General features: G+C 41.5%; 2 protein-coding genes across 6 annotated transcripts in view; one reads left to right on the plus strand and one right to left on the minus strand.

Moving 5' to 3' along the window:
* The window catches only part of COG5 (component of oligomeric golgi complex 5), a 177,374-nt gene extending 163,858 nt beyond the window's left edge, over window positions 1–13,516 (plus strand). Inside the window, exons 22-23 of one of the 3 annotated variants that reach the window (XM_079993619.1) lie at window positions 3,359–3,488; window positions 13,378–13,516. In XM_079993619.1, coding sequence (XP_079849745.1) covers window positions 3,359–3,473 — 115 coding nt within the window. In that variant the 3' untranslated portion in view covers window positions 3,474–3,488; window positions 13,378–13,516. Of the gene's footprint in view, window positions 1–3,358; window positions 3,489–3,700; window positions 4,823–9,071; window positions 9,245–13,377 lie in introns of those variants that run through there. The other 2 variants (XM_079993620.1, XM_079993621.1) reach the window with 2 other exon arrangements.
* HBP1 (HMG-box transcription factor 1) lies at window positions 3,674–24,789 on the minus strand. Of its 3 annotated transcripts, XR_013843108.1 has the most exons (12): window positions 24,670–24,754; window positions 18,068–18,256; window positions 16,704–16,938; window positions 15,459–15,591; window positions 14,260–14,371; window positions 14,061–14,173; window positions 13,361–13,517; window positions 11,316–11,460; window positions 9,302–9,628; window positions 7,230–7,371; window positions 3,950–5,129; window positions 3,674–3,914 (listed from the first exon to the last, which is right to left on the minus strand). XR_013843108.1 is itself a non-coding variant. In XM_079993673.1 (11 exons), exons 2-11 carry the CDS (start codon window positions 18,234–18,236, stop codon window positions 5,118–5,120), a joined length of 1,545 nt encoding a protein of 514 aa, XP_079849799.1. In that variant the 5' UTR covers window positions 18,237–18,256; window positions 24,674–24,789; the 3' UTR covers window positions 3,674–5,117. The 3 variants fall into 3 exon arrangements, 2 of the variants coding, with proteins under 2 accessions (XP_079849799.1, XP_079849798.1); XM_079993673.1 differs by having other exon boundaries at window positions 3,674–5,129; window positions 24,674–24,789; XM_079993672.1 differs by having other exon boundaries at window positions 3,674–5,129.
* Between the last annotated feature and the right edge of the window lie 508 nt (window positions 24,790–25,297).

Genomic DNA, 25,297 nt, shown 5'->3' on the forward strand with positions numbered 1-25,297 from the left:
TAAAATTAAGAATAAGGGCAGTGATAACTCCTCCTGAATCATACTTGAATGCTTATTTCACAGGATGCAAACACTTAGGAAAAAGAGGAGTACAGTGATACCTCGTTACAAATGCCTCAGGTTACAAACTCCGCTAACCTGGAAGAGTTACCTCGCAGGATGAGAACGGAAATCATGTGCCGGCAGCGTAGCAGCAGCAAGAGGCCCCATTAGAGAAAGCACGCCTCTAGTTAAGAACAGTTTCAGGTCAAGAACGGACCTCTGGAACAAATTACCAAAATTTTCGCTCCATAAGACTTAACTGACCATAAGACGCACCTAGTTTTTAGAGGAGGAAAACAAGAAAAAAAATATTCTGCACAGAGCGTGTAAGTGGCTCTCGCTTTGCTTGCCCATCCCTCCTCCCGCCTCGTTGTAAAAGAGGAGACACTGGGACAGGTGCTCTGCTGGATTTACAGCGAGGTGGGAGGGACGGACGGACAGGAGCGTCGCTATAAAGCCAGCAAAGCAAGAGCTGCTGACACGCTCTCTGCGGCTCTTGCTTTAAAGCAAGAAAAGTGAGAGCTGCGCAGAGCATGTCAGCGGCTCTTGCTCTGCTTGCTTCACAGCGAGCGACGGACGGGAGCCATGGCTCTGGCTGCAGAGGCATCCCTCAGTTCACGACTGCAGCAGCAGCCGAGGGATCCCTCTGCCGTTCAGTGCATTTGCTCCACAAGACGCACAGACATTTCCCCTTACTTTTTAGGAGGAAAAAAGTGTGTCTTATTAAGCAAAAAATACAGTAAGTTCGTAACTAGAGGTACCACTGTATATGTAGGAAATATTAATATTCTTATTCAAGTCTCTGGCAGAGGCTCATAATCATTTCCAAGTACCTATCCAGGGCAAGGATTACAACAGTCTTTGTCTGACACATTTTGTTACATTTCCAAGTGTCCAAGAAGCTTTGCTGTTATTCCTGCATGCCCAAGTAGGATATGCATTTTTCGTTTCCTTGCGGCAATTGTGCCATCTAGTTAGCTGTGTCCTACTAAACAGGACCACCAGCTAGCAAACTCTTCAGATGAGCTAAACAGTTACTTGGTAGAAACAGAGAGAAACAAGTAGTGGAATGCTGACCATTTTTGAATGTGTGTGGTTCTCCATTTAGAAAGGGAGCGTGGAGAGCAGTGTGGAACAAGCTGCCCCTTGAGACTATGCTAAACTTTACAAGCTGCCCCTTGAGACTATGCTAAACTTTACATACAGGTGGCATCTCACTCCAGTGAGCTCTGCCACCCCTTTGTTGGAGGGGATGTTGGGAAGGAAACTCTGGTGAGAATGTTCAGGGTGAGGGAGTTTTGGCATGCCAGCTTTGTGGTTATAGTGATTGTGGTTGCAGAAGTAAATATAGATTCAGACCTCACCTTGTTCGTGTGTCAGAATAAGCCTTTACACCATTCCTTCTCGTAGCTGCCTACATGGTAAAAACATGCTATTTGAAATGTGAGGAGGAGCTTGTCCTAAAGAGATGTTATGTCAGTCTGGCACCCTTGACTGCGTTACACAGCAGTGCAGACTAGCTAAGGGAGACATTGAATTCCAATCTAAGGAAACCTAGATTGGCCATACCTGAGATACCATTTTGGAGGTATTGGTTGGTCTAACTCATGAGTCAGCAAATTAAGGCCCGTGGGCTGGATCAGGCCCAATTGCCCTCTGGGTCCGGCACATGGACGGTCCTGGAATCACCGCTTGGGTCAGCGTGATTGTTCGGGCTGCGCCATTTTTTTTCAGGCACCATTCCTCCCACACCCCACCACCACCACCACCACACACACACATCATGGCGGTGCCTCCTCCCTCCTCCTGGCTTCTCCCCGCCCTGCAGAGGGAGCTGGGCTTTGATTGGTGCCAGCCAATCCGAAGCCTTGCCACCTGCGCGCTGAGGTGCGGCTCAGACTTGCCACCCGCCTGCCAGCCTCTCTGTCCATGGCCTCGCTGTGGGCATCGTGATGGGCGCTTCGCAGGGCTTCGGCTAGAGCTTGACGCGCCTGCTGGCCCCACGCCTGGTGCCCAGTAAAGCTGCCCAGAATGTTGCCACCACTGCTGGCTCCCAACCGCAGAGTGGTGGTGGAGGTAGGAAAGCAGGGGGAGGGGAGGGGCTGGGGGAGAGAAGCCCCCCCCCCACTGCGTGCGCGCATTCCAGCCTGTCATAAGGTCTGAGGGGCGGTGAACCCGCCCCCTTCTAAAATAGTTTGCTGACCCCTGGTCTAACTAAACATGCTTTAATGATGACTTTTCCTAGACTCTTTGCCTGTACATGAACCTACTTAGTATATTGTGCATTACAGGATTGGCAGATAGCAAAAGCAAACTAAAATATATTTAGCTCATAAAATGATTATTTTCTTGCTAGTTTGCTATTATGATTTGTCTGAGTAGGCCCCAATGCTGTTTGAAATGACTTCTCTTAAGTACTGCACTTTCTGACTTCAGCCAGGGGCCTCGGCTCTGCTCAGTTTGGTTTTGTGCGCAATAGTTTTTGTAATCATCTGGATTAAAAGAACAGGGGCTCATACTGGTGTGTTATATACAGAATAACTTGCTTAAACAGTTGCCACAACTGCCTCCTATCTCCTTTGGATTTCTTGCTTTTCTTTTCATTATCTTTTTTAGTTCCACGTCCACAAAATTGGTTGATTGCTTCTTCACTATAGCAGCAAAGATCAGAATGTTAGAGTCATCTATGGACAATTTTGTATTGGGAGCATAAGTGCCTCTACTTGTGCTGTGTAATATCTGAAACAGTACAGTATGTTGTCAGTGTAGGGAAGGCACAGCATTACCCACTTCAGACAACCCTTACGCAGCCCTTCCTCACAAGCCCATAGTTCTCATAACATAGCTGTAATCCTTTTCAGTTGCAAAACCTACGGTAGTCATAGGTTCAGTCCCCTCATTAGTGGCATCGTGGTGTTTACAGACCAATTGTGTTCAAGCTGCATTTTTAAGTGAGCTGATTCAGTTCAAACTTTCTGCCATAATAATATGGTTGAGAATATAATTATCTTTTAGGTTTTGCATCTTTCTGAATTTTTCTATACAGTTTTGCATGATAAAAGAAGTTTATATATCCATGTACGGAGAAAAAATACTGTATTTAAATGTGTTTTGTAATCAAGTAAGTTTTTTAAATACAAATTTTCCTAGAGAGTCATTTCTTTCAGAAATCACAGCTTAATGTGGAAATGGGCTGGAATGGACTTACAAAATAACATGTGCAAAATTGAAAGTGTGATCCGTATAGCTTGTTGTTAGAGGCTCACATAACAAACACTTCCGATTCTAATGAGTATGTTTTTTTTCCTTTTAACAGAGGTGCACTGGAAGCTTATGTTCAGTCAGTAAGAAGTAGAGAAGGAAAGGAATTTGCTCCAGTCTATCCCATAATGGTACAACTGCTACAGAAGGCACTGTCTGCTCTTCAGTAAAATGTTCTTTGGAAGGTATGGAAACTCCTCTGACATATTTAATTTGTACTGGTAGGGTAATACTTAGAATTAATATAAACAGCATCTGACTTTTGCAAAACCTACCAAGAACTATAAGACATCAATACTTAAATGTCTGAAAATCAAATGCACTCTGCAGTCTTCAGCTTTCCATATATAATAAAAAAAACCTTTAAATACTGTTCTAATGTCACTTTTTAATTTAGAAATCAAAGCATTTTGTATCACAAAAAGGCTCTTTTCCCTGGAGACACTGAAACAAGATTTTCATGTAAAGAGCTTCTAAGCTGACCACAAGAAAAACCTTTTGTGTATACAATACACATTTACTTCTTGGCAACAATCCTTGAGGTTTAAAGTCGCATTTTTCATATTACATAATTCTTTATTCCATGTACATTGAAGTAACAATGTTTTTATCTTAAACTCATGCTATATTCTGAGTGGAAATCTACTTTAATTAAAAATCCTATGCAGACTTGCTTTAAGTGCTCCTCCTATGTAGCAATCATATAGATGGGTAATGGCATTTAGTCACAATTCATTTGATGTACATAATACTAGACAATATATTTTACAAATTTATTTGAAATACATGAATATAGTGTGCAAAATCATAGGAGCAACATGTCAGGTGCTGAAATTTATTGTTGTGATTCTTAAACAGAAACACACTCTTTATTTAGTAACATTAAAAGCTATGTTGTAATGTTCACAGCAAAAGTAGCCATAAATCTAACATATTTCCTCTACTTTTAGATAGATGGAGGGGAAACAGTAAAGTGCAAATGTTGCACCTACAGTAAGTGCAAAGTTTGTCCCCACCATAAAAGATGTCTTATGGCAAAATAAAATCTTTAAAATATGCAGCATAGGAACACCCGTCCCCACCCCACCCCCCGGCAAAAAAAACCCCTTTAAGAATAAAATGGTGACACCACAAGAAGCACCGTTCTTTTGGGATAATGCAAGTAATGAATTTAACCCTGGGCCTTTATCAACAGCCCTGGCAATTCTGCTTTTTATTCTTGCTGGGAAGAGATCACACCTCAAATAATTTATAAATGTGTTATCTTCCCAAAAAGATAACAATTTTGCTACATATAGTATACATATAGTATATACATTTCCTATCCACTTTGCCACACATTCTGGTAACTTGTTGGCACTGGGCAAACGAGAAGTTCATATATTATGTCAGAAAATCCCAGCTCCCAGATTTGTAGTTAATTACATAGTTTGTGCAATACATATTAATCAGCAATAAGAATCAATGTATAAACAGGTTACATATTTAAAATTCCCCTTTTTTGCATTTTTCTTAAAAATAAACATTTATACAAAGCTCCTCTTCCTACTATTCTTTAGCACCACAGGATATCCATTTTCAAGCCTATTACACCTGATAGACATATATGTAGTTTGGAAGAAAAATAAGGCAATTTGGTTTTAAAATGCTGATAGTTTTTAGCTTTCTTAATGCTCTACTGTAATAAGCAAATTCTCATTCCTAACAACTCAATGCTGCCAGTATTTTATGGTCGCACCTTCACAACAAATCATGAATTCTTGATCATCAAGTCTTCTTCCACTATGTATTTGTAGAAGAATTCCGATCTAATGTTATTGTGAACCCTGTAAAAATGAGAACCAGAAACGAAGATGAATGCACAAAGCGTGAGACTCAATTTGCACATGGAAGTATATTACCTGCTTCAGCACAACCACACACAACCCCCCCCCCCAATGGCAACCCTGTTGGAAGAACTTTCAGGTCATCTTCTGCCAATATATTTAACCCAAAAGCATTGCAATGGACCAGGTTCTTTTCCTACAACAGAAAAATTTGGTCTAAAAGGGAACCTAAGGATCCAACCCATAATAAATGCTTTCTACAACTGGTTTTCCTTAAAGCACCTACCGTATGCCCCATAGGACGCACCGGCCCATAGGACGCAGCAAGTTTTTTGGGGGGGAAATAAAGAAAAAAAAATATTTCCCCCCCAGGCGCTTGCGAGGCAGGCAGCGGGGAGAAGCGCTCTTCTCCCCGCCGCCCGCCTGCAGACCAGGTCCGGGGACAGCGGGAAGACGTGCTGCGCCTCCCAGCTGTCCCAGGAGCTTCTTGTGGGGCAGGCGGCGGGGAGAAGCACGCGTCTCCCCGCCGTCAGTCTCCAAACCACATCGGGAGACAGCGGGATGGCGGCGTTCCGCCTCCCCGCTGTCCCCCAACTTTGTGGGGCTGGCGCTGCGGCTCTCCTGAAGCCTGGAGAGCGAGAGGGGTCGGTGCGCACCGACCCCTCTCGCTCTCCAGGCTTCAGCGAAAGCCTGCATTCGCCCCATAGGACGCACACACATTTCCCCTTCATTTTTGGAGGGGAAAAAGTGCGTCCTATAGGGCGAAAAATACGGTATCTCAAAATGTGCGTTCCTTTATTCCTTTCCCCCTTTGTTAAGGTGGTTTCAAAACCTGCCCAGAATGTAAAAGGCAGAACCTTTCTATGGTCTTGTGTAGACTTCAGCTACAGTGGTGCCTCGCAAGACGAAAAGAATCCGTTCCGCGAGTCTCTTCGTCTTGCGGTTTTTTCGTCTTGCGAAGCAACCCGATTAGCGCTATTAGCGGCTTAGAAAAAGGGGGGGAGCGGAAAAAATTGCAAGACTCGCAAGACGTTTTTGTCTTGCGAAGCAAGCCCATAGGGAAATTCGTCTTGCGAAGCGCCTCGAAAAACGGAAAACCCTTTCGTCTAGCGGGTTTTTCGTCTTGCGAGGCATTTGTCTTGCGGGGCACCACTGTAGTTTGTGCCTTCACCTATTGTTTAGAAATAATTTTCTCTTTGTTAGCTCTGGCTTCTATGGCTTAAGGAGGCAATGCTGGCATCAATATAATAAATTGATGGGGGGAGTGGGGATGACGGATGCGCTGTTATAAGGCTGAGTACTTAAAGGTAAAGGTAAAGGTACCCCTGCCCGTACGGGCCAGTCTTGACAGACTCTGGGGTTGTGCGCCCATCTCACTTAAGAGGCCAGGGGCCAGCGCTGTCCGGAGACACTTCCGGGTCACGTGGCCAGCGTGACATCGCTGCTCTGGCGAGCCAGAGCCGCACACGGAAACGCCGTTTACCTTCCCGCTGGTAAGCGGTCCCTATTTATCTACTTGCACCCGGAGGTGCTTTCGAACTGCTAGGTTGGCAGGCGCTGGGACCGAGCAGCGGGAGCGCACTCCGCCGCAGGGATTCGAACCGCCGACCTTTCGATCGGCAAGTCCTAGGCGCTGAGGCTTTAACCCACAGCGCCACCTGCGTCCCTGAGTACTTGGTCAGTGCCAAAACATTGCTCTTTCAACAGAGCAATATATGGTATATGGCCAGGGAAAGCAGGACTTTTTGAATGATGATGATACACAGATTAGTTTTCTTAGACATTTGCTATAAGCAACTCTATGAGATTCTTGCCCCTACCTTTAGATGTTAACATCTACACAGGGAAATGCAAAAAGAGAGAGACTTTTTTACACACACACCCCTTTTGTGCATTATCATACAGTATCATGAAAAGGGTAACTTTGAACATGGACAAATGAATTCCCTATGAAAGGAAAAGCCTGATGGTAAACATGGGGTTACATTTCACATTTCACAGAGAATGTAGGGACGGGTGCCCTGCAGTTCTGAAGTATTCTACGTGAATCCCAAAGCACCAAGATGTGCACTAAAATGTCAAAGTAGAGGAAAAACATACTGAATTTGTTCGTTTCCGTTTCCAGCAGTCGGGATTTAAACGTTTTTGTTCTTCAGCCAAGGCCTTGGCTTCTAATGTGTACATCCGCCTTTCTTCATTTTTCATTTTTTTCCACCTGTCACCAAGTATCACACTTATGGCTCTGCAGGAGAAATATTTAGGAAATAGTCAATGCAAGAATCCAGCAGCACATGTAACATTTTCTAGTATTCATTTCCTTTCTGAGGATAGCACAGGATAAAAATTATATACAAGAAAACACTCAAGTGTTCACAGATAATGTCCTTGTTCAAGCTAGGTGCAATTGTTTATTATCCTGTGACACTGAATTGACTGAAAGGCAGGAAGTCCTACATGATTTTGAAGATATTTGTAAGTAATTTGTCAAATTTGGAGAACTATTGTTCTGTAAGCATGGATGATGGTAGAGCAAAGCATTCACCTCATTACAGGGCCTTAATATTCAAGACTTCGACATATGTAATTAATACCCATTATGCTTGCATCTCCTTATTGCTGAATACAAATACATTTCAACTAGACATCTATTACCATAATTCACACAACAAAGTGCTTTTTATTTATCCCACTTATCCTGACAACTAATCTTAAAAAAAATGGATGAAGTCAGTATGTGTCTGCAAGTTCACATTGGGCCAGTCCGAAGTTGCAGAGTTTGGAAGAGTATGTACAGTGGTGCCCCGCAAGACGAACGCCTCGCAAGACGGAAAACCCGCTAGACGAAAGGGTTTCCGTTTTGGAGGCGCTTCGCAAAACGAATTTCCCTATGGGCTTGCTTCGCAAGACGAAAATGTCTTGCGAGTTCCTGCGGGTTTCCCCCCCCTTTTTCCCCCCTTTTCCTAAGCCCTAAGCCGCTTATCAGCTGATCCGCTAAACCGCTAATAGCGCTAAGCCGCTAAGCCGTCAATGGGCTTGCTTCGCAAGACGAAAAAACCGCTATACGAAGAGCCTCACGGAACGGATTAATTTCGTCTTGCGAGGCACCACTGTATGTACTTTGTTTTAGGCATATAAAGATGTGTCCAAAACATACTGCTTATGGCTACTTTGATAACAGCATATAAGAAACCACTGATAAAGAAATTCAACATTAATACAACCACCAGTTTGTTGTGTGTCTTGCTACAGTTTTCCTTTGCTGCTATTCAGCAGTGCATACTCCCAAATAAGTGTCTGTAGGGTTGCAGCCTAAAATACATAACATTTCTGCCATGCATGACAATACCACCACCTAGCATTTATATCACATAGGCAAACTCGGCCCTCCAGCTGTTTTGGGACTACAACTCCCATCATCCCTGACCACTGGTCCTGTTAGCTAGGGATAGTGGGAGTTGTAGTCCCAAAACAGCTGGAGGGCCGAGTTTGCCTATGCCTGATATAGATCATGTGTTCCTCAATTTAAAACGGGGATGGCTAACCTACGGCCCTCCAGTACTGCTGGTCCACAACTCCCACTTTCCTCAACTGTTGGCCATGCTGACTGGCTGATGGGAGTTAGAGTCCCAACAACAGCTGGATGACCAGAGGTTAGCCATCCATTCATTGAATAAAATAAAGGGAAGATGAGGTTTAGCAACCGCATCTTTAAACACGCCCCATAATCATGGAAGTATGTAGTTAGCCAGGAATAGACACTAATAAGCCAAGCAATCTTGTAGTTTTTGGTAATTATGCCACATGTCATAATTTTGTTCCCGCCTGCTTCCCATTCCATCCATCAAAAATGTCGGTAGTACTGTAATCGTGAATTATGTCAATGGCAGCATGCCATTACTCTCTGCTTTTTTAGACGAAACTTGTTTGTTTGTTAATCCACAGTTTCCAATGAGATGCAAACCGGGAAACTGTGTTTTAAGCTCGTCTACAAACCCACTGCTTGACCCTTGGTTGTACAAAGAACATTACATCAAACCACATCAATATGCAAGTTTCCATTTTGGAATCATTTTCAAAAGCAATATAGAAGGACCCCATCAGGCCAGCAACCCACATCTGAACTCTCTGCACTTAAAATGTAAATCACAATCAGAAGCATACATATTCCTTACCTGTTATCTTTCCCTGGATACATCTGAGTATATTCTACTCTGTACTTTTTGGCAAAAAGCATGAAGGCATTCATTGGTCTTTTGCATTTGTTGGGAGAAGTGGCATTCACAGTACTTGCAGTCCCTGAGCTGTGGCTTTTGCTGGCTTTACTATACAAAGAATTGGGTGAAATTTGTGATGACTGAGCAGGTCCACAGTTTGTACTGCATTCTGATCTTTCAAAGTCTTGGCTTCCTGATCCTCCACAAGATAAAGAAGCACGGCGCTGGCGAGCCATACTACTTAGCACATAAACCGCAGAGGAATCCATCGGTGTAAAATCATAACTGAAATGGAGAAACCAGTTTAAAAAATAAGTTGCAGGTTTTATTTTTCAAGTCTAGATTTACTCTCAAATAGTGATGTGAGGTGAGAATATTCTCCAGATAATAATCTCGAGAATGAGAATATTCTCCACAAACTGTAAATTCTAATGTAAGAACCAGTTTTACAACCCACATTTTAAAAATCTAGTAAATAACTTAAAACTCTCAGAAGAAGAAAACACAGCTTCTAACAAACTCAGTGAATTTTACACAACCATCAACTTTGTTTTATGATCAGATGATCAGTGTGGAACTGAAAGCTCTGTTACCAGTGGAGACGAAAATGGTGACTTATCCTCTTAAGATGTTTGAGGAGTCAATATAAATTTATAAGCATTTGACACTTGTTACTTAAAGCCTATTTTTTAAATAAATTTATTTCTTGTGACAATTTATCAGTTATAATTTAAATACGTTGTATGTTGCCTTACTTGTCTAAGCAGATAGCAATTTGCATTTCTGATGTTATGTCACTTGTCATTACTGATTATCTGTGTTTTATTTTCTGGAAATAATAGCATTTATTTTAAACTTTATATTGATTGTATTAGTGTTGCACTGAAAATACTGTACCACGTAGATATGCTTATTAAATAACATTCTCATGTAGCGGACCTGAGATTTTTTATGGTCCCTTTACTTTAAAAGCTACATTTCATACATATACAACATAATTAGAATTCAAAGTTGATGGTAAATATACAGTTAGTGGCAGGCTTAGTGATTAACATGAGTTATTCACATTGAATTTTCAATTTCAAGTTTGGTGCAAAATAAATCAAAGAATATGAATACACTGCCCCATTGAATAAAAGTATCAGTACAGTTTTTGGTTGCCATCTGAACAAGTTTACCCATGAATAAACATGTATATTAACGAATTATAACATTTTCAATACTGTACATTAAAATTATATCATTTTCAATGTATTAAAATGAATATTCTCCTATTTTAAACGAAAATTCTCTAATATTCACATTAATCCAAAAAATTATTCTCAAGAATTTAACATCACAACTCTCAAATAACACGTAACAATGCTCCCATTTGCTGGATCTAGTTCTCCATCTAATTTAGTATATCAATTGGAGGTAAATTCATCTCTTATTCATGCCACACATTCTAACTGAAGGCTTGAAACTGGTCGTTTTCTACCCCCTAGTGGAAGAAAACTGATAAATCTATAGATTTTTTTATTGATACTACAGGTAAAGCTGATATATAGTCAACCATGAATAAAGAAAACAAATTGCTGAAATATAGTTCATGTGTCCCACATTTCCAAAAATAACATCCAATATTGTATTTAAACTGCATTCTAAAAGTTTTTTAAAAAAAACAAAACAAAACCCTGCACCGTCAGTTTTAAGATTACCATCATCTGCTACTTGTTCAAGATACTGTGAAAAAAATAAATTCATAAAGTCTGAGAAACATCAATTGACTGCTTTTTGTGTGTGTTTAAAATTTAAACTGGAATAGAAGGAACCAAAAAATTGTTAGTAACACCTAAGAAAAGCAAGTAACTTGATACTTACACTATTTATCTATTAGTTATATTTATGTGTCTTTCTTCCACCAATCAGTGCTCAAGGTAGCAAAAAACAATTGAAATAAAATAAAATACTGTCCATTCTTAAGAGTTACCTTTTGAATGTATCAAACACACCCGAATCATCGAAATTAATGGCATCAGGGTGTCCTGGAGGTAGACAGGTATCTCCAATGTGCATTTCACAACATGGAATTCCATGCTGAACCACAGTCAGGCTCGGATAAAAAGATGACCAGCCTGAATGGAAAAAACCTTGAATCAGATAAATAGTCCAGCAACTCAGATTCTCTTTATTTAGAGTCCCAATAGCACGAAAGTCAATTCTATATACATCTGCTCAGAAATAAGCCCCTCTGTGTTAAATGTGGCTTCCTCCTTAGCAAATGTATTTAGAATCCAAATGTCAAGAATATGAAGGCGCTTTAAGCAATCAGACAAAGATCTGCCAGGCTCTCATTAAGAGTGGAAAAGTGAGTTGGAGGAATGCTCTTGCACACGTTCATCTGTTTTGCAGTCTCTCTTCCCTTCCACAGTTTCCCTCCCATTGTGAACATTGGGGTAACAATTACTGAGAGAGATTTAGATCAATTAATGACCGGGTCTCTCCAGAGTTGTTCCCCAACCCTCCCTGACACACCTTTGAACCAGTTTCAACGTGCCCAATTCTGGGCTGGGCTAGGGCATCAAGAGGTTTCTGCACCAGGGTGGGGGCAAAATCTGACATGAAATTTCTTTCTCTAGTGTGGCATCGAATCTCTTGTCTCTAATGTCAGAGAGGGAGACCCAATATATCCTATGATCCCTGGGCATTGCACCCTTGGTGTTTCTCTAGGTGTTTTACAATTAGAAATAAAATACATAAAGGAACCTGCCCAAAGTGTCATGGAGTCACCACATATGTAGAGAAAGGGAAGAAAGAGGCTTTAGAATCTCAGTATTTTTTTCAGAACAGGAAAAAAATTGTTCACATCATTTTTTTAATTGCTTATTTTAAACATATCCTACCACCAAAGCAATGAATCTAATAGGACTTCACCACTTTCAGCAAGGAAAATATTGCACAATTAAGAGCTTAAGGCTTTCCCTCTGCTCCATATCAATGTCCAAAAAGTCATGGGTATGGTGTTATCTGAAGTTAGTCATGCTTAACTCCTACTGAAATCAGTGAGGCAACTGAATAATGTCTGCAAGAAAATGCAAACAGCACTGTTTTCCAGGGAACTTGAGCACAATTAAGTTTAGTAGGATCAGGGGTTATTTGGTAAATAAAGCTCTTCCCAGAAGTTGAATGGTTTCGGTTGTTCAAATTCTATACAAGGGCAACAGTTGATTTTCAGTATCATGGAAGACATCAAACTTTTCCAGTACCCTAGGACCTGCTGTGCCTGCACATAAAGGAGTTCAGATGGCACAAACCAAACGAAGGTTACAGCATAACATCATGGCAATAAAAATATTCACCATTGGGATGCTACATGAGTTTCATTGCAAGAGATAGAAAACACTTTAATTTACATATAGGTATCTATCATGCTGGAACCTGCCAGAAGAGTTCCATACCTCCTTCTCCAGCAGCATTTGCATTTAACATAAGCCTGCTGTTATATATTTATTTATTTATAGCGCACCTTTTTTCCTGACAGGGACTCAAGGGAGCTAACATAAAAAAAAAGATGTGCTAGAAACTTAGAAAAAGCAGTAATTAAAAAACATTTACATATAGATAGCTTTAATTTTAAAATCTGGTAAAACCATACAAATAATTAGGTATAATGAAAACAGTATGACACTGGCCCTTTCATTAAAATTTGACAGTTCCCAAATGCCTGCTGGAACAAGGTTTTATTTTCAGAAAAAAAGGCTCTAGTATTAGAGGTGTTCGCTAAATGTACTAACGCTGGGAGGTTGAAAAAAATTGAGGAGGATGTACATGGAAGTTTTAGAAGTTTTCTGCACAGAGACAGAAGAGACTGCAGAGATGAAGAAGAAAGTTTTTGTCATGGTAATAGATTGTTTTTTTTAAAGCAGAGGTAGAAAGACTATGACAGTTTATGGCAATAAGATGATGACTGGATTACCAGAATATACTTTACAGTGATGTTCTACATGCATTAAAATAGTTATAATAATTTCTTACCTTTGTTTTTAACATAGAAAGGATGATCTAGTCTACACTCTACAGTAAGCAAGCCATCGGTCACTGTGCCAGGATCAAAAGTCAATTTTAGAACTGACTCGCCAAATGAAACACTTTCTTCATGGGATATCAACTTCAAACCATCAGAACCATATCCCTGTAGAACAGGCGAACTTTGGTTATTCAAGGAACACGTGAGTCTACGGACATTGAAACTACTCCCATCCTAAAAGAACTAAGAGTGTGTAATTTATTTGGCAAGAACAGTCACTTTCTCCTTCCCACAATATTTCTGGCTCAGCCACTAACATTTATTTCACTTTAGTCACTAGATTTGTTTACTACATATATGATCAGCCACCATGGGCAAGACATGCCAGGCAGGATTTCTTTAATATGTAATCAGCCTAGTTTGCAGCAGCACTTCAAAAGAGGAAACTTTCCCTTTGACACTATCACCAAATAATTTAGCATCAGCTTTTCTTGAGCAATCTGCCATTGCTCCTGGATATGCAGCCAAGTAGCCAACAATACCTTTCTACTCCTTCCTCACAGGCTAGCCTATTAAGATGGCTGCATGTAAATGCTTTCCTTTGCTGTCTGTCTCTTTTTAAAGCATGCAACATTTAGAAATTAACTCAGGCAAACAGCTGATAAATTGCTGTGGTCATTACAAAAGAATATGAAAAGAAAAACTTACTTTGTAAGTACTCACTGAATCATCCATTTCATTTTTACAGGCTGTGGACCTAGCAAAATCTTCAGCATCCTCCCATTCCTTGTTGCGTCCTTTATGAAAGCATAAACGTGTTCCTAAAGTTTTATTAAAAAGAAAATTAGTGTCATCAAAATAACAAACCCAATTATTAAATCCTGCCCTGTAATATGTGGCATTTTACCTTTAAGGAAACAATGCCAAACAGTTGGAGGCCAGGAGTGGCACCATCCTAGATCATCGTCGTCTGACAGGGATGACATACAGAAAATTCCAGACTCTGATTCACTATTTGTCTGTTGAGAAAACAAAGCCACATAAAGGTTTTTAAATAAATATTTCTAGGTGGACAGTATATGAATACTTTTCAGTTTCTTGCAAAACCAAGCTCCATGGGGTTTCTAATATTTCACTTAATTGCTGCCATGTCTTTTCCCAAGTATTCTTAAATTTTACATCTTTTATATGACTCTTTGTAGCCGCTACATTATGGAACAAATCTTTTACAAACCAAAGACCCAGTTCCATATTTAAGCATTCCTATGCTACTTTCCTCATTTCTGCCTGTCTGTCTCTCTCCCTCTCACACACAAAGCTCACCCCAACTTAGTGTGCCCCCCTCACAAAAATGACACGTGCAACATGATTAAGGCAAATAGAAAACTGCCAAGACAACTGTTCTCAAAAGTAAGTGATGCTAAAAATGTATGTTTTAAATTGGCCTAAGAATCAGAATACAGTGGTGCCCTGCAAGACGAATGCCTCGCAAGACGGAAAACCTGCTAGACGAAAGGGTTTTCCGTTTTGGAGGCGCTTCACAAAACAAATTTCCCTATGGGCTTGCTTCGCAAGACAAAATGTCTTGCGAGTTTTTCCGACTTTTTTTCCCTCCCCCCCCCCTTTTTCTAAGCCGCTTATCTGCTTATCTGCTAAGCTGATAAGCTGCTAAAAGCCGCTAAGCCGCTAATAGCGCTAAGCCGTCAATGGGCTTGCTTCGCAAGACGAGAAAACCGCTAGACGAAGAGAATCACGGAACGGATTCTTTTCGTCTTGCGAGGCACCACTGTACAGTGTTCTGTATTGACAGTAGTAGAAATGAATAAGACAATGTTCCATGTGTTTTGATGTTTTGTTTCACAGCTTCTCTCATACTTAATCTACTTGCCAATCATAAAATAGTGAACATCATAAAGCTTGGTCTTTTGTAGTTCATTCTGTACCTCCCTTGGATTGTGAGCTCTTCAAGCTATGTACGCTACCACAAAGATTGCCCCCAACACTAAACAAGTAAAAAATCTAAATGAGCAGCTGGCAAAGTAAAGCTATTTCAATTTCTAAAAAGTTTAAATCTGGTCTTTAGCTAGTTCAATAAACAAAGCTTACCCTTTCATGTCTGACAGGTGTTTCATCAATGCGATGCTTAGGAAAACCAGAGTCACTCTGAGAGGATTCTGGTGGAGGACGTGCATAGGAATGTAAACTTTTGCTTGTAGCTATCAGATGAACAGGAGATGATCTAGGAAATAATTGTTAAATATATATATATAAGCAGATATTGCTCAAGGAAGGAAAGAAGGAAAAGCATCACAGGGACACCAAGAGTAATTTATTGACAATTCTGAGATAGTAATGTCTTTGTTGCTTCTTTGAACAGACCAAAATCAGTGGTTCCTGAAAAAATAAAAATCTTTAAATGTGTTTGGCCAATAAATTATACTCTGTAACTTCGAGGTCTTTTCTCCCTTTGCGTATTTGGCAATAGAACATAATGCTGCTAACATTTCTATGATGTGCTTGGTTTCATCAACAAATACTGTGCTCAATTTTTTTACTATTTTTTACTATTATCACACCGCAGCAGTCTGCCCCAGTGTTACCAAAACACATAGATGAAAAAGAGGTTAACACAGCAAGTAGTCCACCAATGCTCATTGCTACAAAGAAAGGAGGGCTGGGGAATAAACTTAGTAAGTTCCTTGAAGACCTCCTTATTCCAGGCTATAGCTGGGGGACACAAGGGAGAATCAGTCCTTTAGCTACAGTGTTCTAACATGGCAGGGCAGCCTAGAAGCTCCAAACTCCTGCCACCCTTTCAGCTACAGAACTGTGACTGAGGGGCCCAAAGCAATAGCAAGCAACATTTTGGTTTATTTAGATTGTAAGCAAGTAGACTGGGTGGCACACAAATAGAAGGAGCAAAAAATAAATTTAAACAATAAACTGCTAAAGCAAGTAAACGTGATAATTGTCAACAGCCTACTTTAAAAACAGGGACTCTGCAACTACCATTAAATTTTTTGTTTCATGTTATTACATGTTTAAAACAGTTGCTATGCCTTTAGACCAGTGTTTCCCAACCTTGGGCCTCCAGCTGTTTTTGGACTACAACTCCCATCATCCCTAGCTAGCAAGACCAGTGGTCAGGGATGATGGGAATTGTAGTTCAAAAACAGCTGGAGGCCCAAGGTGGGGAAACACTGCTTCAGACAACCACCCATGCAAGGAGGTTCCAGTTGTAAAAGGGTAGTATCCCAAGTTTAATGCAAAATAAAACTCTTTAAACAATATGAATGCTGCTGCAAGCTACAAAATGGATAGAAACGTAAGAAATGTGAATCTACACCACACCTGTTATAAAAAGAGCACTGCATTAGAGGACTCTGTGGACTAGTAGCTATGTTTGCCAATTCTGTCAACCAGTTCACTCCATTCTCACAAGTATAAGCATTTTCTGAGCTGCTGCTTGAGGTATGCTGGTTCCATGAAGGCCTTGAATATTCCTGATGCGAGACATCAGCACTCAGCTGGAAAAGTGCAGGTGGGGTAGAATCAGTGTGAACAGCCTGCAGTTCAGGAAGATCATCTGCAAAGAAGAGCACATGGTCTGATTGATTCCTACAGATTAGACCAGCACAACCTAAGGTCTACAGGTCAATTAAGGTCAATCTCCCTGACTATTATGTTGTTGTTGTTGTTTTTTTTGGGGGGGTCGACAAATTACCTATTGTCCATAGCCATTTCCTACCTTCAAGGCCCATCATAGCACCATCACACCAAAATGGGAACATGCAAAGTCCTGAGCTGGGTGGAAGGAGCCCACACTTCTAACTACACCAGTATTGTCTCAGTTTCTGGAAAGGCTTTTGCTGACGCAGTTTGGGATTTTGACACTCCTTATCCCGTAGGCCAGGGATTATCAAATTATGCCAACAGCATTGAAAATGGAGGGTCATATATTTATGTTCTGAACTGTCCCATCTGAGTTTATGTTTAAACACAGGAGTCTCCAAGAGCAAGCAACTTGGTATGTTTCTGGAGGGTCCCTTCATAAAAAGTACACTGAACACACAATATCAAGCAATGAAGAACTCAACCCAACATTTGTGCACCACCTCATATTTGCATGACTGGAGCAGATATTGACAGAGGTGGAGCTTCATGTGCAAGTTCCTCAAATTGGACAGATATTATATTATTTAGAATATTTGGAATTAGCAATGCCCAGATTCTTTGCAACCAACCTTATCTTGGTGTTTTCATCTAGTGAAAGGTATATTGTTGCCTTTTGGGAATAGTCTTCTCAAAAATGAGGATATCATATGGCATCAGCAAAGAAGCAGAAGACATCCACCAATTGTGGCCAACTTCCAGCACATTCATGTTGCTATTATTACAGCATTCTCTGCAATTTCAAGCTGACAATGCTCCTTCCCTCCCTCCATGGCAAACTGAAGGGAGTTTCCAAACACATTTGTTTTTTGGCATAGAATCAAGTCAATCAAGGGAATGCAATAATAAGAATTCAGCAAGTTTGCCTAATTCCCTTGCATAGACCCAATATGCACTCTAGATCTTGGCCAAAGTATCTGTGCTGAATAAGTCCCACTCTCAACTCTACATATGATTGGATGGTACCCAGTGAATGTTATATGAATCTCATTGTGTAACACAAATGCATCCTCAGTTTATTTTAAGAAAGCCAGAGTATTTACCAAGCTCCATGTGCTCATCACAAGATGCATATCCAGGAGAAGATGGGATGTTCTCATTACACTTCAGTAATTCCAATGATTCGTTCATCCTTGAAGTTCTCTTGTCCACCACTAACAGGAGTTTCTGCACTGCATTAGGCATCTGGTTAGTCTTAACTTCCCAAACCATGGTAGGATGCTTCAAATTATCTGAGGGAGATGTGGGGAAGTCCAGTTAGTAACTTAAAAATGTATTTTGAAAGTTGGATTGTTTTTCTTTCTTTCTTTTTTCTGTTTGTCCTTCTTTTTCTTTTCTGTAAACTGAAAATGTAATAAAAATTTTAATAAAAAAACAACAACAAATTATCTGACTTAAGCAGAATGAGAAAATTACACGCATTAAGTCACTTAGCTACAGTTACAACTGCATGAAGATGGATTACCAAGATCTATCACCCCAACTCTCTATAAAAAATTTTTGCCAATTAAAATGTCTCCAAGACTCATAGCTAACTCTTGCCTGACCTTATTGTTATACATAGACTACACAATTCATCAAATGTAACATCTCAGCATGATTCTTTATACAACCATACTAACAATATATTGCATTCATCGGTTGAAATGATGGAATGGTATATTTTATAGTAAGAGCTATTCTAACTAAATTCAATTTCTCCGAATTTGAGGCAGAAAAAGGAATATTTTGCTTCTTTCACAGGTTGAAGAATCTTCATCAGTGTGTTAAAAACATCAGTGCTGGCTCAGTGCTGATAACACCAAGGTTGCTTCCCATAAGGTTTGATCCCCATAAGGGACAGCTGCATATTCCTATATTGCAGGGGGTTGGACTAGATGATCCTCAGGGTCCCTTCAAACTCTGTAATTCTACTACTACAACCATCCTACCCATAGGGAATTGACCTACAATGGCTTCTAAACAGAGAACAAGGCTGGGATATACAGACATATGAGCAACCTAATTGGAACTCTGAACTCCCAACTTTGTGATGGGCTACTGCAAAGAGAACAAAGTGGTGAGGATGTCAGAAACTACCCAACAGCCAGTCTTGCAACTGACATTTACCCTAAAATGCTTGACAAGTGGGACTGAGCAAACAGTACTTTTGTCACCCTCATTGATGCCAAAGATGGAAATGATGGAAGTTATTATTTGACATTCGGAAAACCAAGTACACCTTCCACTTCTAATAAGAAAGAAGATTGGAACACATTAGAAATACATAATGTTGCTACGCAAAGCTTCAGCTATGGTGTTGGCCTGTGGCCACAGCTGCCATAACCGCTGCTGCCTTTATGGATGCTAGCTTGATCACTGAAAAAGACCAGAGTTTCAGCTGTGGTGTGTTAGGCTGCAAAAGAAGGCTGTAGTGGACGCTGCTTGGCCAACCATCCAGCATGCAGGATATTCAGCAAAATGATAATCCAGACACTTTTGTGCTCAGATGTTGACTTGAGGGGCAGAGATTATTACACACTGGGAGATCTTCCTGTATGTCCGAGGAAGACACCTTCCATAAACCCCAGTGCTTCATCCCTGTTGGGAGTTGGCAAGACTGGTCTGGCGAGGTGTATGAACCTCCTTTGAGATGTAAACTTACTACAGCAGAAGTAAAAAAGTTTACTGAGAAGCCAATGCAAGTTCCACAGTGGCCCTGTCATTCTCAGTCTTATAGAGAGGTGTGAGAAACAAGTCACAGAGGCAGCAGGCAGGGTATATACACATGAGAAAAGTGAGGGCTAGTTTCCCCGAGATTTAGTTCTCAATATTAAGGACTATCAAAAAGACTGGCAGAGAGGAAGTGTTATCTGTATGAAAATTGGGAAATTTGTGGAAGGGAATTGTGGTCGACCTTAGAGGAAGGTATTAAGAATAAGTATCGATGTATAAGTTTGGATGAGAGTTAAGATTGGATAAAGTAAAAGTGGTTTTTAAAATGAACTAAATTAAATGAAAATAAGGTTGGAAGGATATATAAGAAAAATGATTAGATATAGAAGATTAAGCAAAAATGAACTAAGGAAATGGACGAAAGAGAGAAAGTAAAAGAATAACATATTAAAATAAATTATTCAGTTAAAAAATAAGGTTGAAAGGACTTGCTGAAATAAAAATTTGAATCTGAATACAGAAATGGGAGGTGTGGGGAGGTCAAGAAAATAAGTAAAGGGAAGTTGTCATGTAAAGGATTTAAATTGTTTTTTTTTCCCTTCTTTTTTAATGATTGCATTTTTTCTATGCATTTTTCTGTTTTTTTTTATTTTATTTTATTTTTTCTCCTGCCTTTTGTGTTGTATTGTGTATTTTTTGTATTTTTTCCCATGTTTTCTCTGTAATCTTTAAAAAATTTGAATAAATATTATTTTAAAAAAAGAGAGAAAAGTGAGGGCTATATTAGAGGCCAAGAAGCAAGTCAATGGCTGATATCCAAGAATGAATAAAAGCAAGACTTGATGAAACCTGTTGTTTAAATTTCTTGTTAACTGATGTCATTACTTTCTAATGTTGTTTTATGATTTCAAGGTAATGTATACTTAGTAGGATGTTTTATGCAGATAAAACTAAAATTTTATAGCAGTATTTAACATTCTCAGAAGGTAAAATTAAAATTATTTGGTTTTCCAATTTATGTGTTTTTTAATTGAATGTAGCTTTACCAAGCTAAATGTTGTCCAATAACAAACATAATGGCAGATTTGAATTCCTCACACCCAAAAAAATTTTTTTTAAAGACTGCTCGCTGAAGAAATTTGCAAAAATTAAGTTTCACTCCCTAAAATGACACACCCTTCTAAAGCAATAACTTGTTACTCTGAGTAATAACAAAAGCCAGCCATAAGGTCTTTGCATATGTAAGATAACAATGGATAATTTACAAATTAAAACCAAGGCAGAACAGCAACAATCAAACATCATGCATAAACACTTTCCTTTATGCATCTTGAAATACAGAATCAGTCTGTAAACAGCAAGAGTCAGCCATAATTTATACAAAAAACCTCTGGAAGACAAAATTTGCAAACTTCAAGCTACTGAATAAAGACACAACTTAAAACTCATATCCCAACATCACTCCTAACAACAAAGTCAGCTGGTGAGTGCCAACCACAGTGTAGCCAAAATGGGGCTTCTAAGAAATAAGAGGGAACATGTGCAGGGGAATTCCAGAACTAGTTAAAAAGAAAGATAGGAAAAAACCCTAAAGGGGGGGGGGACTTAGACACAGACCAATGAGACGAGTGAGCATACTAACCCCGTGTTTTTTCAGGGAGGAGGAATAAAAAACTGAGGGAGAAAGAATGGTGTGTCCTAGAAGAGGACATGGCTGGCTAGAACCTGAGCAGGAGCACTCCATACTGCAACATTTTGTTTCAGGTCTCACTAGCATATTGTTTTGCCGTTCAGAGAAAGAAAGCCAAAGAGCCAAACTGTCCCCCTCCACTTTGTGATTCAAAATTTGCCCACAGAAATTATCCACAAGGAAAAGATTTTTTAAAGTAAAAATAGAGCTATTCCACTCATTCTTACAGAATTCCATAGTGCAGTCATTTGCTGCCTAAAATGAGGATTGTGGGGTCGCTTAATGTCAGCTGACTGATAAGTGGGCAACCCCACCCATCTATCAAAATGGTCCCTGGAAGGGGCTCAAGAGCCAAGTACTGGCTGGATACAGAGCCAAGCTCTCCACTAGTCAGTAATCAGAGTAGGCTGCTCGGAAAGCAATATACAGGTGTGCGCAGATCTACAGAGGAAACCGAACTCATCCACTAGAGAAAAACAATGCCAGCTTTCACACATAGGAATCAATTTTGAGACAAAAAATGCAAATAAGGCATACAAGTAGGATTTCCCCCCCCCCAATGCTGTTTTCATCCTTAATAACTTGTAAGTCATTATATAAACACCCAGATGGCTTTTCCACCATTGTCCTAAGAATCTTTTAAAAAAGAATTAACTATTGATTGAATATTGTTTCTTTAATTTGAAGAAAATGATATTCACATGCCAGTACACAATATGAAAATGGGCAAGATTACAGTGTAGAAAGATGTTGCTGACCACACGCTCTAAGAAAGCCTTCCCAAAGAAGATTTGCATGGCTACTTCCCTGATGGCATTCTGCCAACAAATAAAAACTTTTAATATTTTAAAACCTTTAACCTGCAGATGAGTTCACAACCTCTGTCGTGCAGTTAGCTAGCAGATGAGATTACCATCTGATGCAATATTACTTGCTGTTGCAGTTCTTATCATAAACTTGTATTTTACATTTCTATTCACCACTGTATTTTTAAAACTGTTGCATTTCATTTCAGGTAGGTTTTGGCAGTGTTCAATTCATTCAACATTATAAACAAACAACAGATGCACTCTCAAGATTGCTTCGCATGTTCCTATTGGACACTTGCGTGAATGATGCATGCTTAAAATCGTAACAGGCAAGGAAACCAAGTGCATTTGAAAACTAGTATCCCACTGTCAAAGATACCTTTACATGTATCAGTGAGCAGCCACGGGACAGCGCTTCCTGTAACACGCACACATCTTTATTTTAAAGAAGAAAAAGCCACCACCACAAAGCTTTCTCCTGTCTCACTTTATTCACCAGCAACCATCAAAGCAGCACAAGGCAAGTCACAGAAAGATTCTTCTCAGTTGGTGGATTCAGTGTTCCCTCCCCACCCCCAAAAAAGGTCAAAGGGGGGAAGAAAGGGGGGGGCAGTGCAGAAACAATGGTATCTTCACAGAGACAACAGTAGCCACCAGTGACCCTCTGGTCCTCCCTACAGCCATGCTTGCCCTAGTTCACCCCCTCTGGTTCCTATTTGGCTTGCCATCTTCAGGCAGCTCAAAGTTAAAGAAGGGTCAGGAACATTATCAAGGGTCTAGAAACCAAGCCTTATGAGGAACAGTTGAGGGGGTTGGGTATGTCTAGTCTAGTGATAAGGACTTGGGAGAGGAGATATGACAGCAACCTTCAAATATCTAAGGGGCTGTCACATGGAAGATGGAGCAACCTTAATTTCTCTTGCTCCAGAGGGTAGGACCCAAAACAATGGCTTCAAGTTACAGGAAAGGAAATCCTGACTAAACATCAGGAGGGACTTTCTGACAGTGGAACCGTCTCCCTCGTGAGGTTTTGGACTCTCCTTCCTTGAATAGTGTTGTTATTATTATTATTAAATTTGAATACCACTCTTCATCCACAGATCTCAGGATGCTTCACGACACAAACACACAAATTTTTTTAATTAAAAAAAAAACAACAGGTTCTAAAATACAGGATGGATGGCCCTCTGTCTGCTTTAGTCGAGATTCCTGCATTGGCAGGAGGCTGGACAAGATGACGGGGGTCCCTTCCAACCCTACAGTCTGTTCTAGGACTCTACGAAACATGCACCGTTTGCACAAGGGAGAAAAGAGAGAGAAGCTGGATACAGCTGTGCGGTTACTTAATTCAGTGTTCCCCAACCTTGGGCCTCCAGCTGTTTTTGGACTACAACTCCCATCATCCCTCGCTAGCAAGACCATTGGTCAAGGATGATGGGAATTGTAGTCCAAAAAAAAAAAAGCTGGAGGCCCAAGGTTGGGGAACACTGAGTCTTAATTGACACTACTTCCCACTGTTATACAAGCCGAGAAAGTGGAAGGGCGGCCAGCCCCTGATCCAGCTAACTCCTCCTGCTGCGCTTCTGTCACTGTCAGCTCCGCCCCTCCCCCCCCCCCCCCCCGCGCGCAGCGTCTCGGGGATCTGCGCAAAACAAGAAACAGGGGGTGGGGGGTGGGGAGGACTCTCGCGCGCGCCGCCCGTTCGCCAAGTATCTGTCACGCGCCTCGCGAGAGGGGAGAAAAAAGGGAGGCAGGCGGTTGGGAGTCACGCGCCAGAGCACGAGCCGCGGGGCTCCGATTGGTCCCTTTAACAGAGCGCCGAAAAGGGGGCGGAGCCTCGCGAGCGGCTCTCCCTCCGCCCCTCTCTGGTCACGTGGACCATTGCCTGGAAGAGGAGCGCGCCCCCCCTCCCTCCCGCTTGCTCGCTCGCTCCTTGTTTATAAACTTTTTCCTCGCAGGACAACGGCGCATGCGCCCAAAGGCCCCATTCATTCAGAAGTGCGTAACAACAGGACGAGGCTTCGGGTGGGGGCGGGGAAAGGGGCCCGCGCCCCACAGCTGAGGGGGGAAACGCTCTCGGGCGTCGAGATAAGGGCCCGTTCCCCTCAGCTGGCCAAATCAACAAGCGGGTCTCTTCACGCGGGGCGAGGCGGAGGGGACAAAAAAGGAGAAACACAAGTGGGGGGGGCCTCTCCTCAGGTCTAACGCCCGCCTCGCCTGTGGCAGCTTGCCCGTTGCCGTATTGGCGGGGGTCTGCCCCCTCCCCCCACGGGAAGTCGCGCCCGTCTTCTTTCTTCCTCCCCTCCTTTTCTCCTCAGCCGTTTTTCGGTACCTCACAAAGTGGCCGCCGACAAAAAGCTTCCCCTCTGCCCGCCACACCACGACGGCCCTCAGGCGGGAAAGAAAAGCCTTCAAAACAACTCGTTCCCTGACTGTCCGTCCCCGTCCCTTCCTGACCGCCCCTCACGCTCGCTCCAAAACTTCTCGCTACTTACCAAACCCGTCGCCATTACAGGACTCCCTTCAGCTTTCTCTTTCCCCGCCCTCTCTCTCTCTCTCGGGAAAGCCCCGCCCGCCTTTTTATGGACTTTGGGCTCCCAATGGCTCCGGCGGACGCCCATCAAATGCTTCTTTCTGCTCATTGGATCTCGCGAATGCCTGTCAGGTTTCCTCCGTGGAAAACAGACTTGTTTTGATGTCCTTCCGCGCCTTCGGTTGGACGGGAGGCCCTGCCAGTCATCCCGAACGCAGAGTCGTAAATAAGTGTTGGCCAGCCTCCCGAGCCGCAGAGGACAGTGGGATTTGTTGTTTCTCTTCGTCTTATAAGCTAGCTAAGCGCAGGGCTGATGAACACCATTTCCCAGAAGGCTCTCGGTCGTTGGTAAACAAGACTCTTAGGGACACGTGTATTTGTTCAACCAGCATATTGTGGCCCTGTAGGGACCCTTTAAGTCAAACACAGCAGCGAGGAGGAGCGCTCCTGTTCTCCGTATCGTAGATACGTCTCTTACCTTTTCGGAGAAGGGAAGCGGATGGGAAAAGAGATGGTTCAAAGCAGATTAATACCACTCAAAAAAAAGCCCAATCACGTTCGAGTTTCCCCTGACCTCCACGCAATT

The sequence above is a fragment of the Podarcis cretensis genome (assembly GCF_951804945.1).
Source record: "Podarcis cretensis genome assembly, chromosome: 10".
NCBI classification, from domain to species: Eukaryota; Metazoa; Chordata; class Lepidosauria; order Squamata; family Lacertidae; genus Podarcis; species Podarcis cretensis.

Coding starts and splice junctions, on each gene's coding strand:
- HBP1 (XM_079993672.1), bottom strand. Junction 15,592..16,703: donor CAGTGCTCTTTTTATAACAG/GTGTGGTGTAGA, acceptor ATTATTTCCTAG/ATCATCTCCTGTTCATCTGA. Junction 14,372..15,458: donor CACCTGTCAGACATGAAAGG/GTAAGCTTTGTT, acceptor TTTTCTCAACAG/ACAAATAGTGAATCAGAGTC.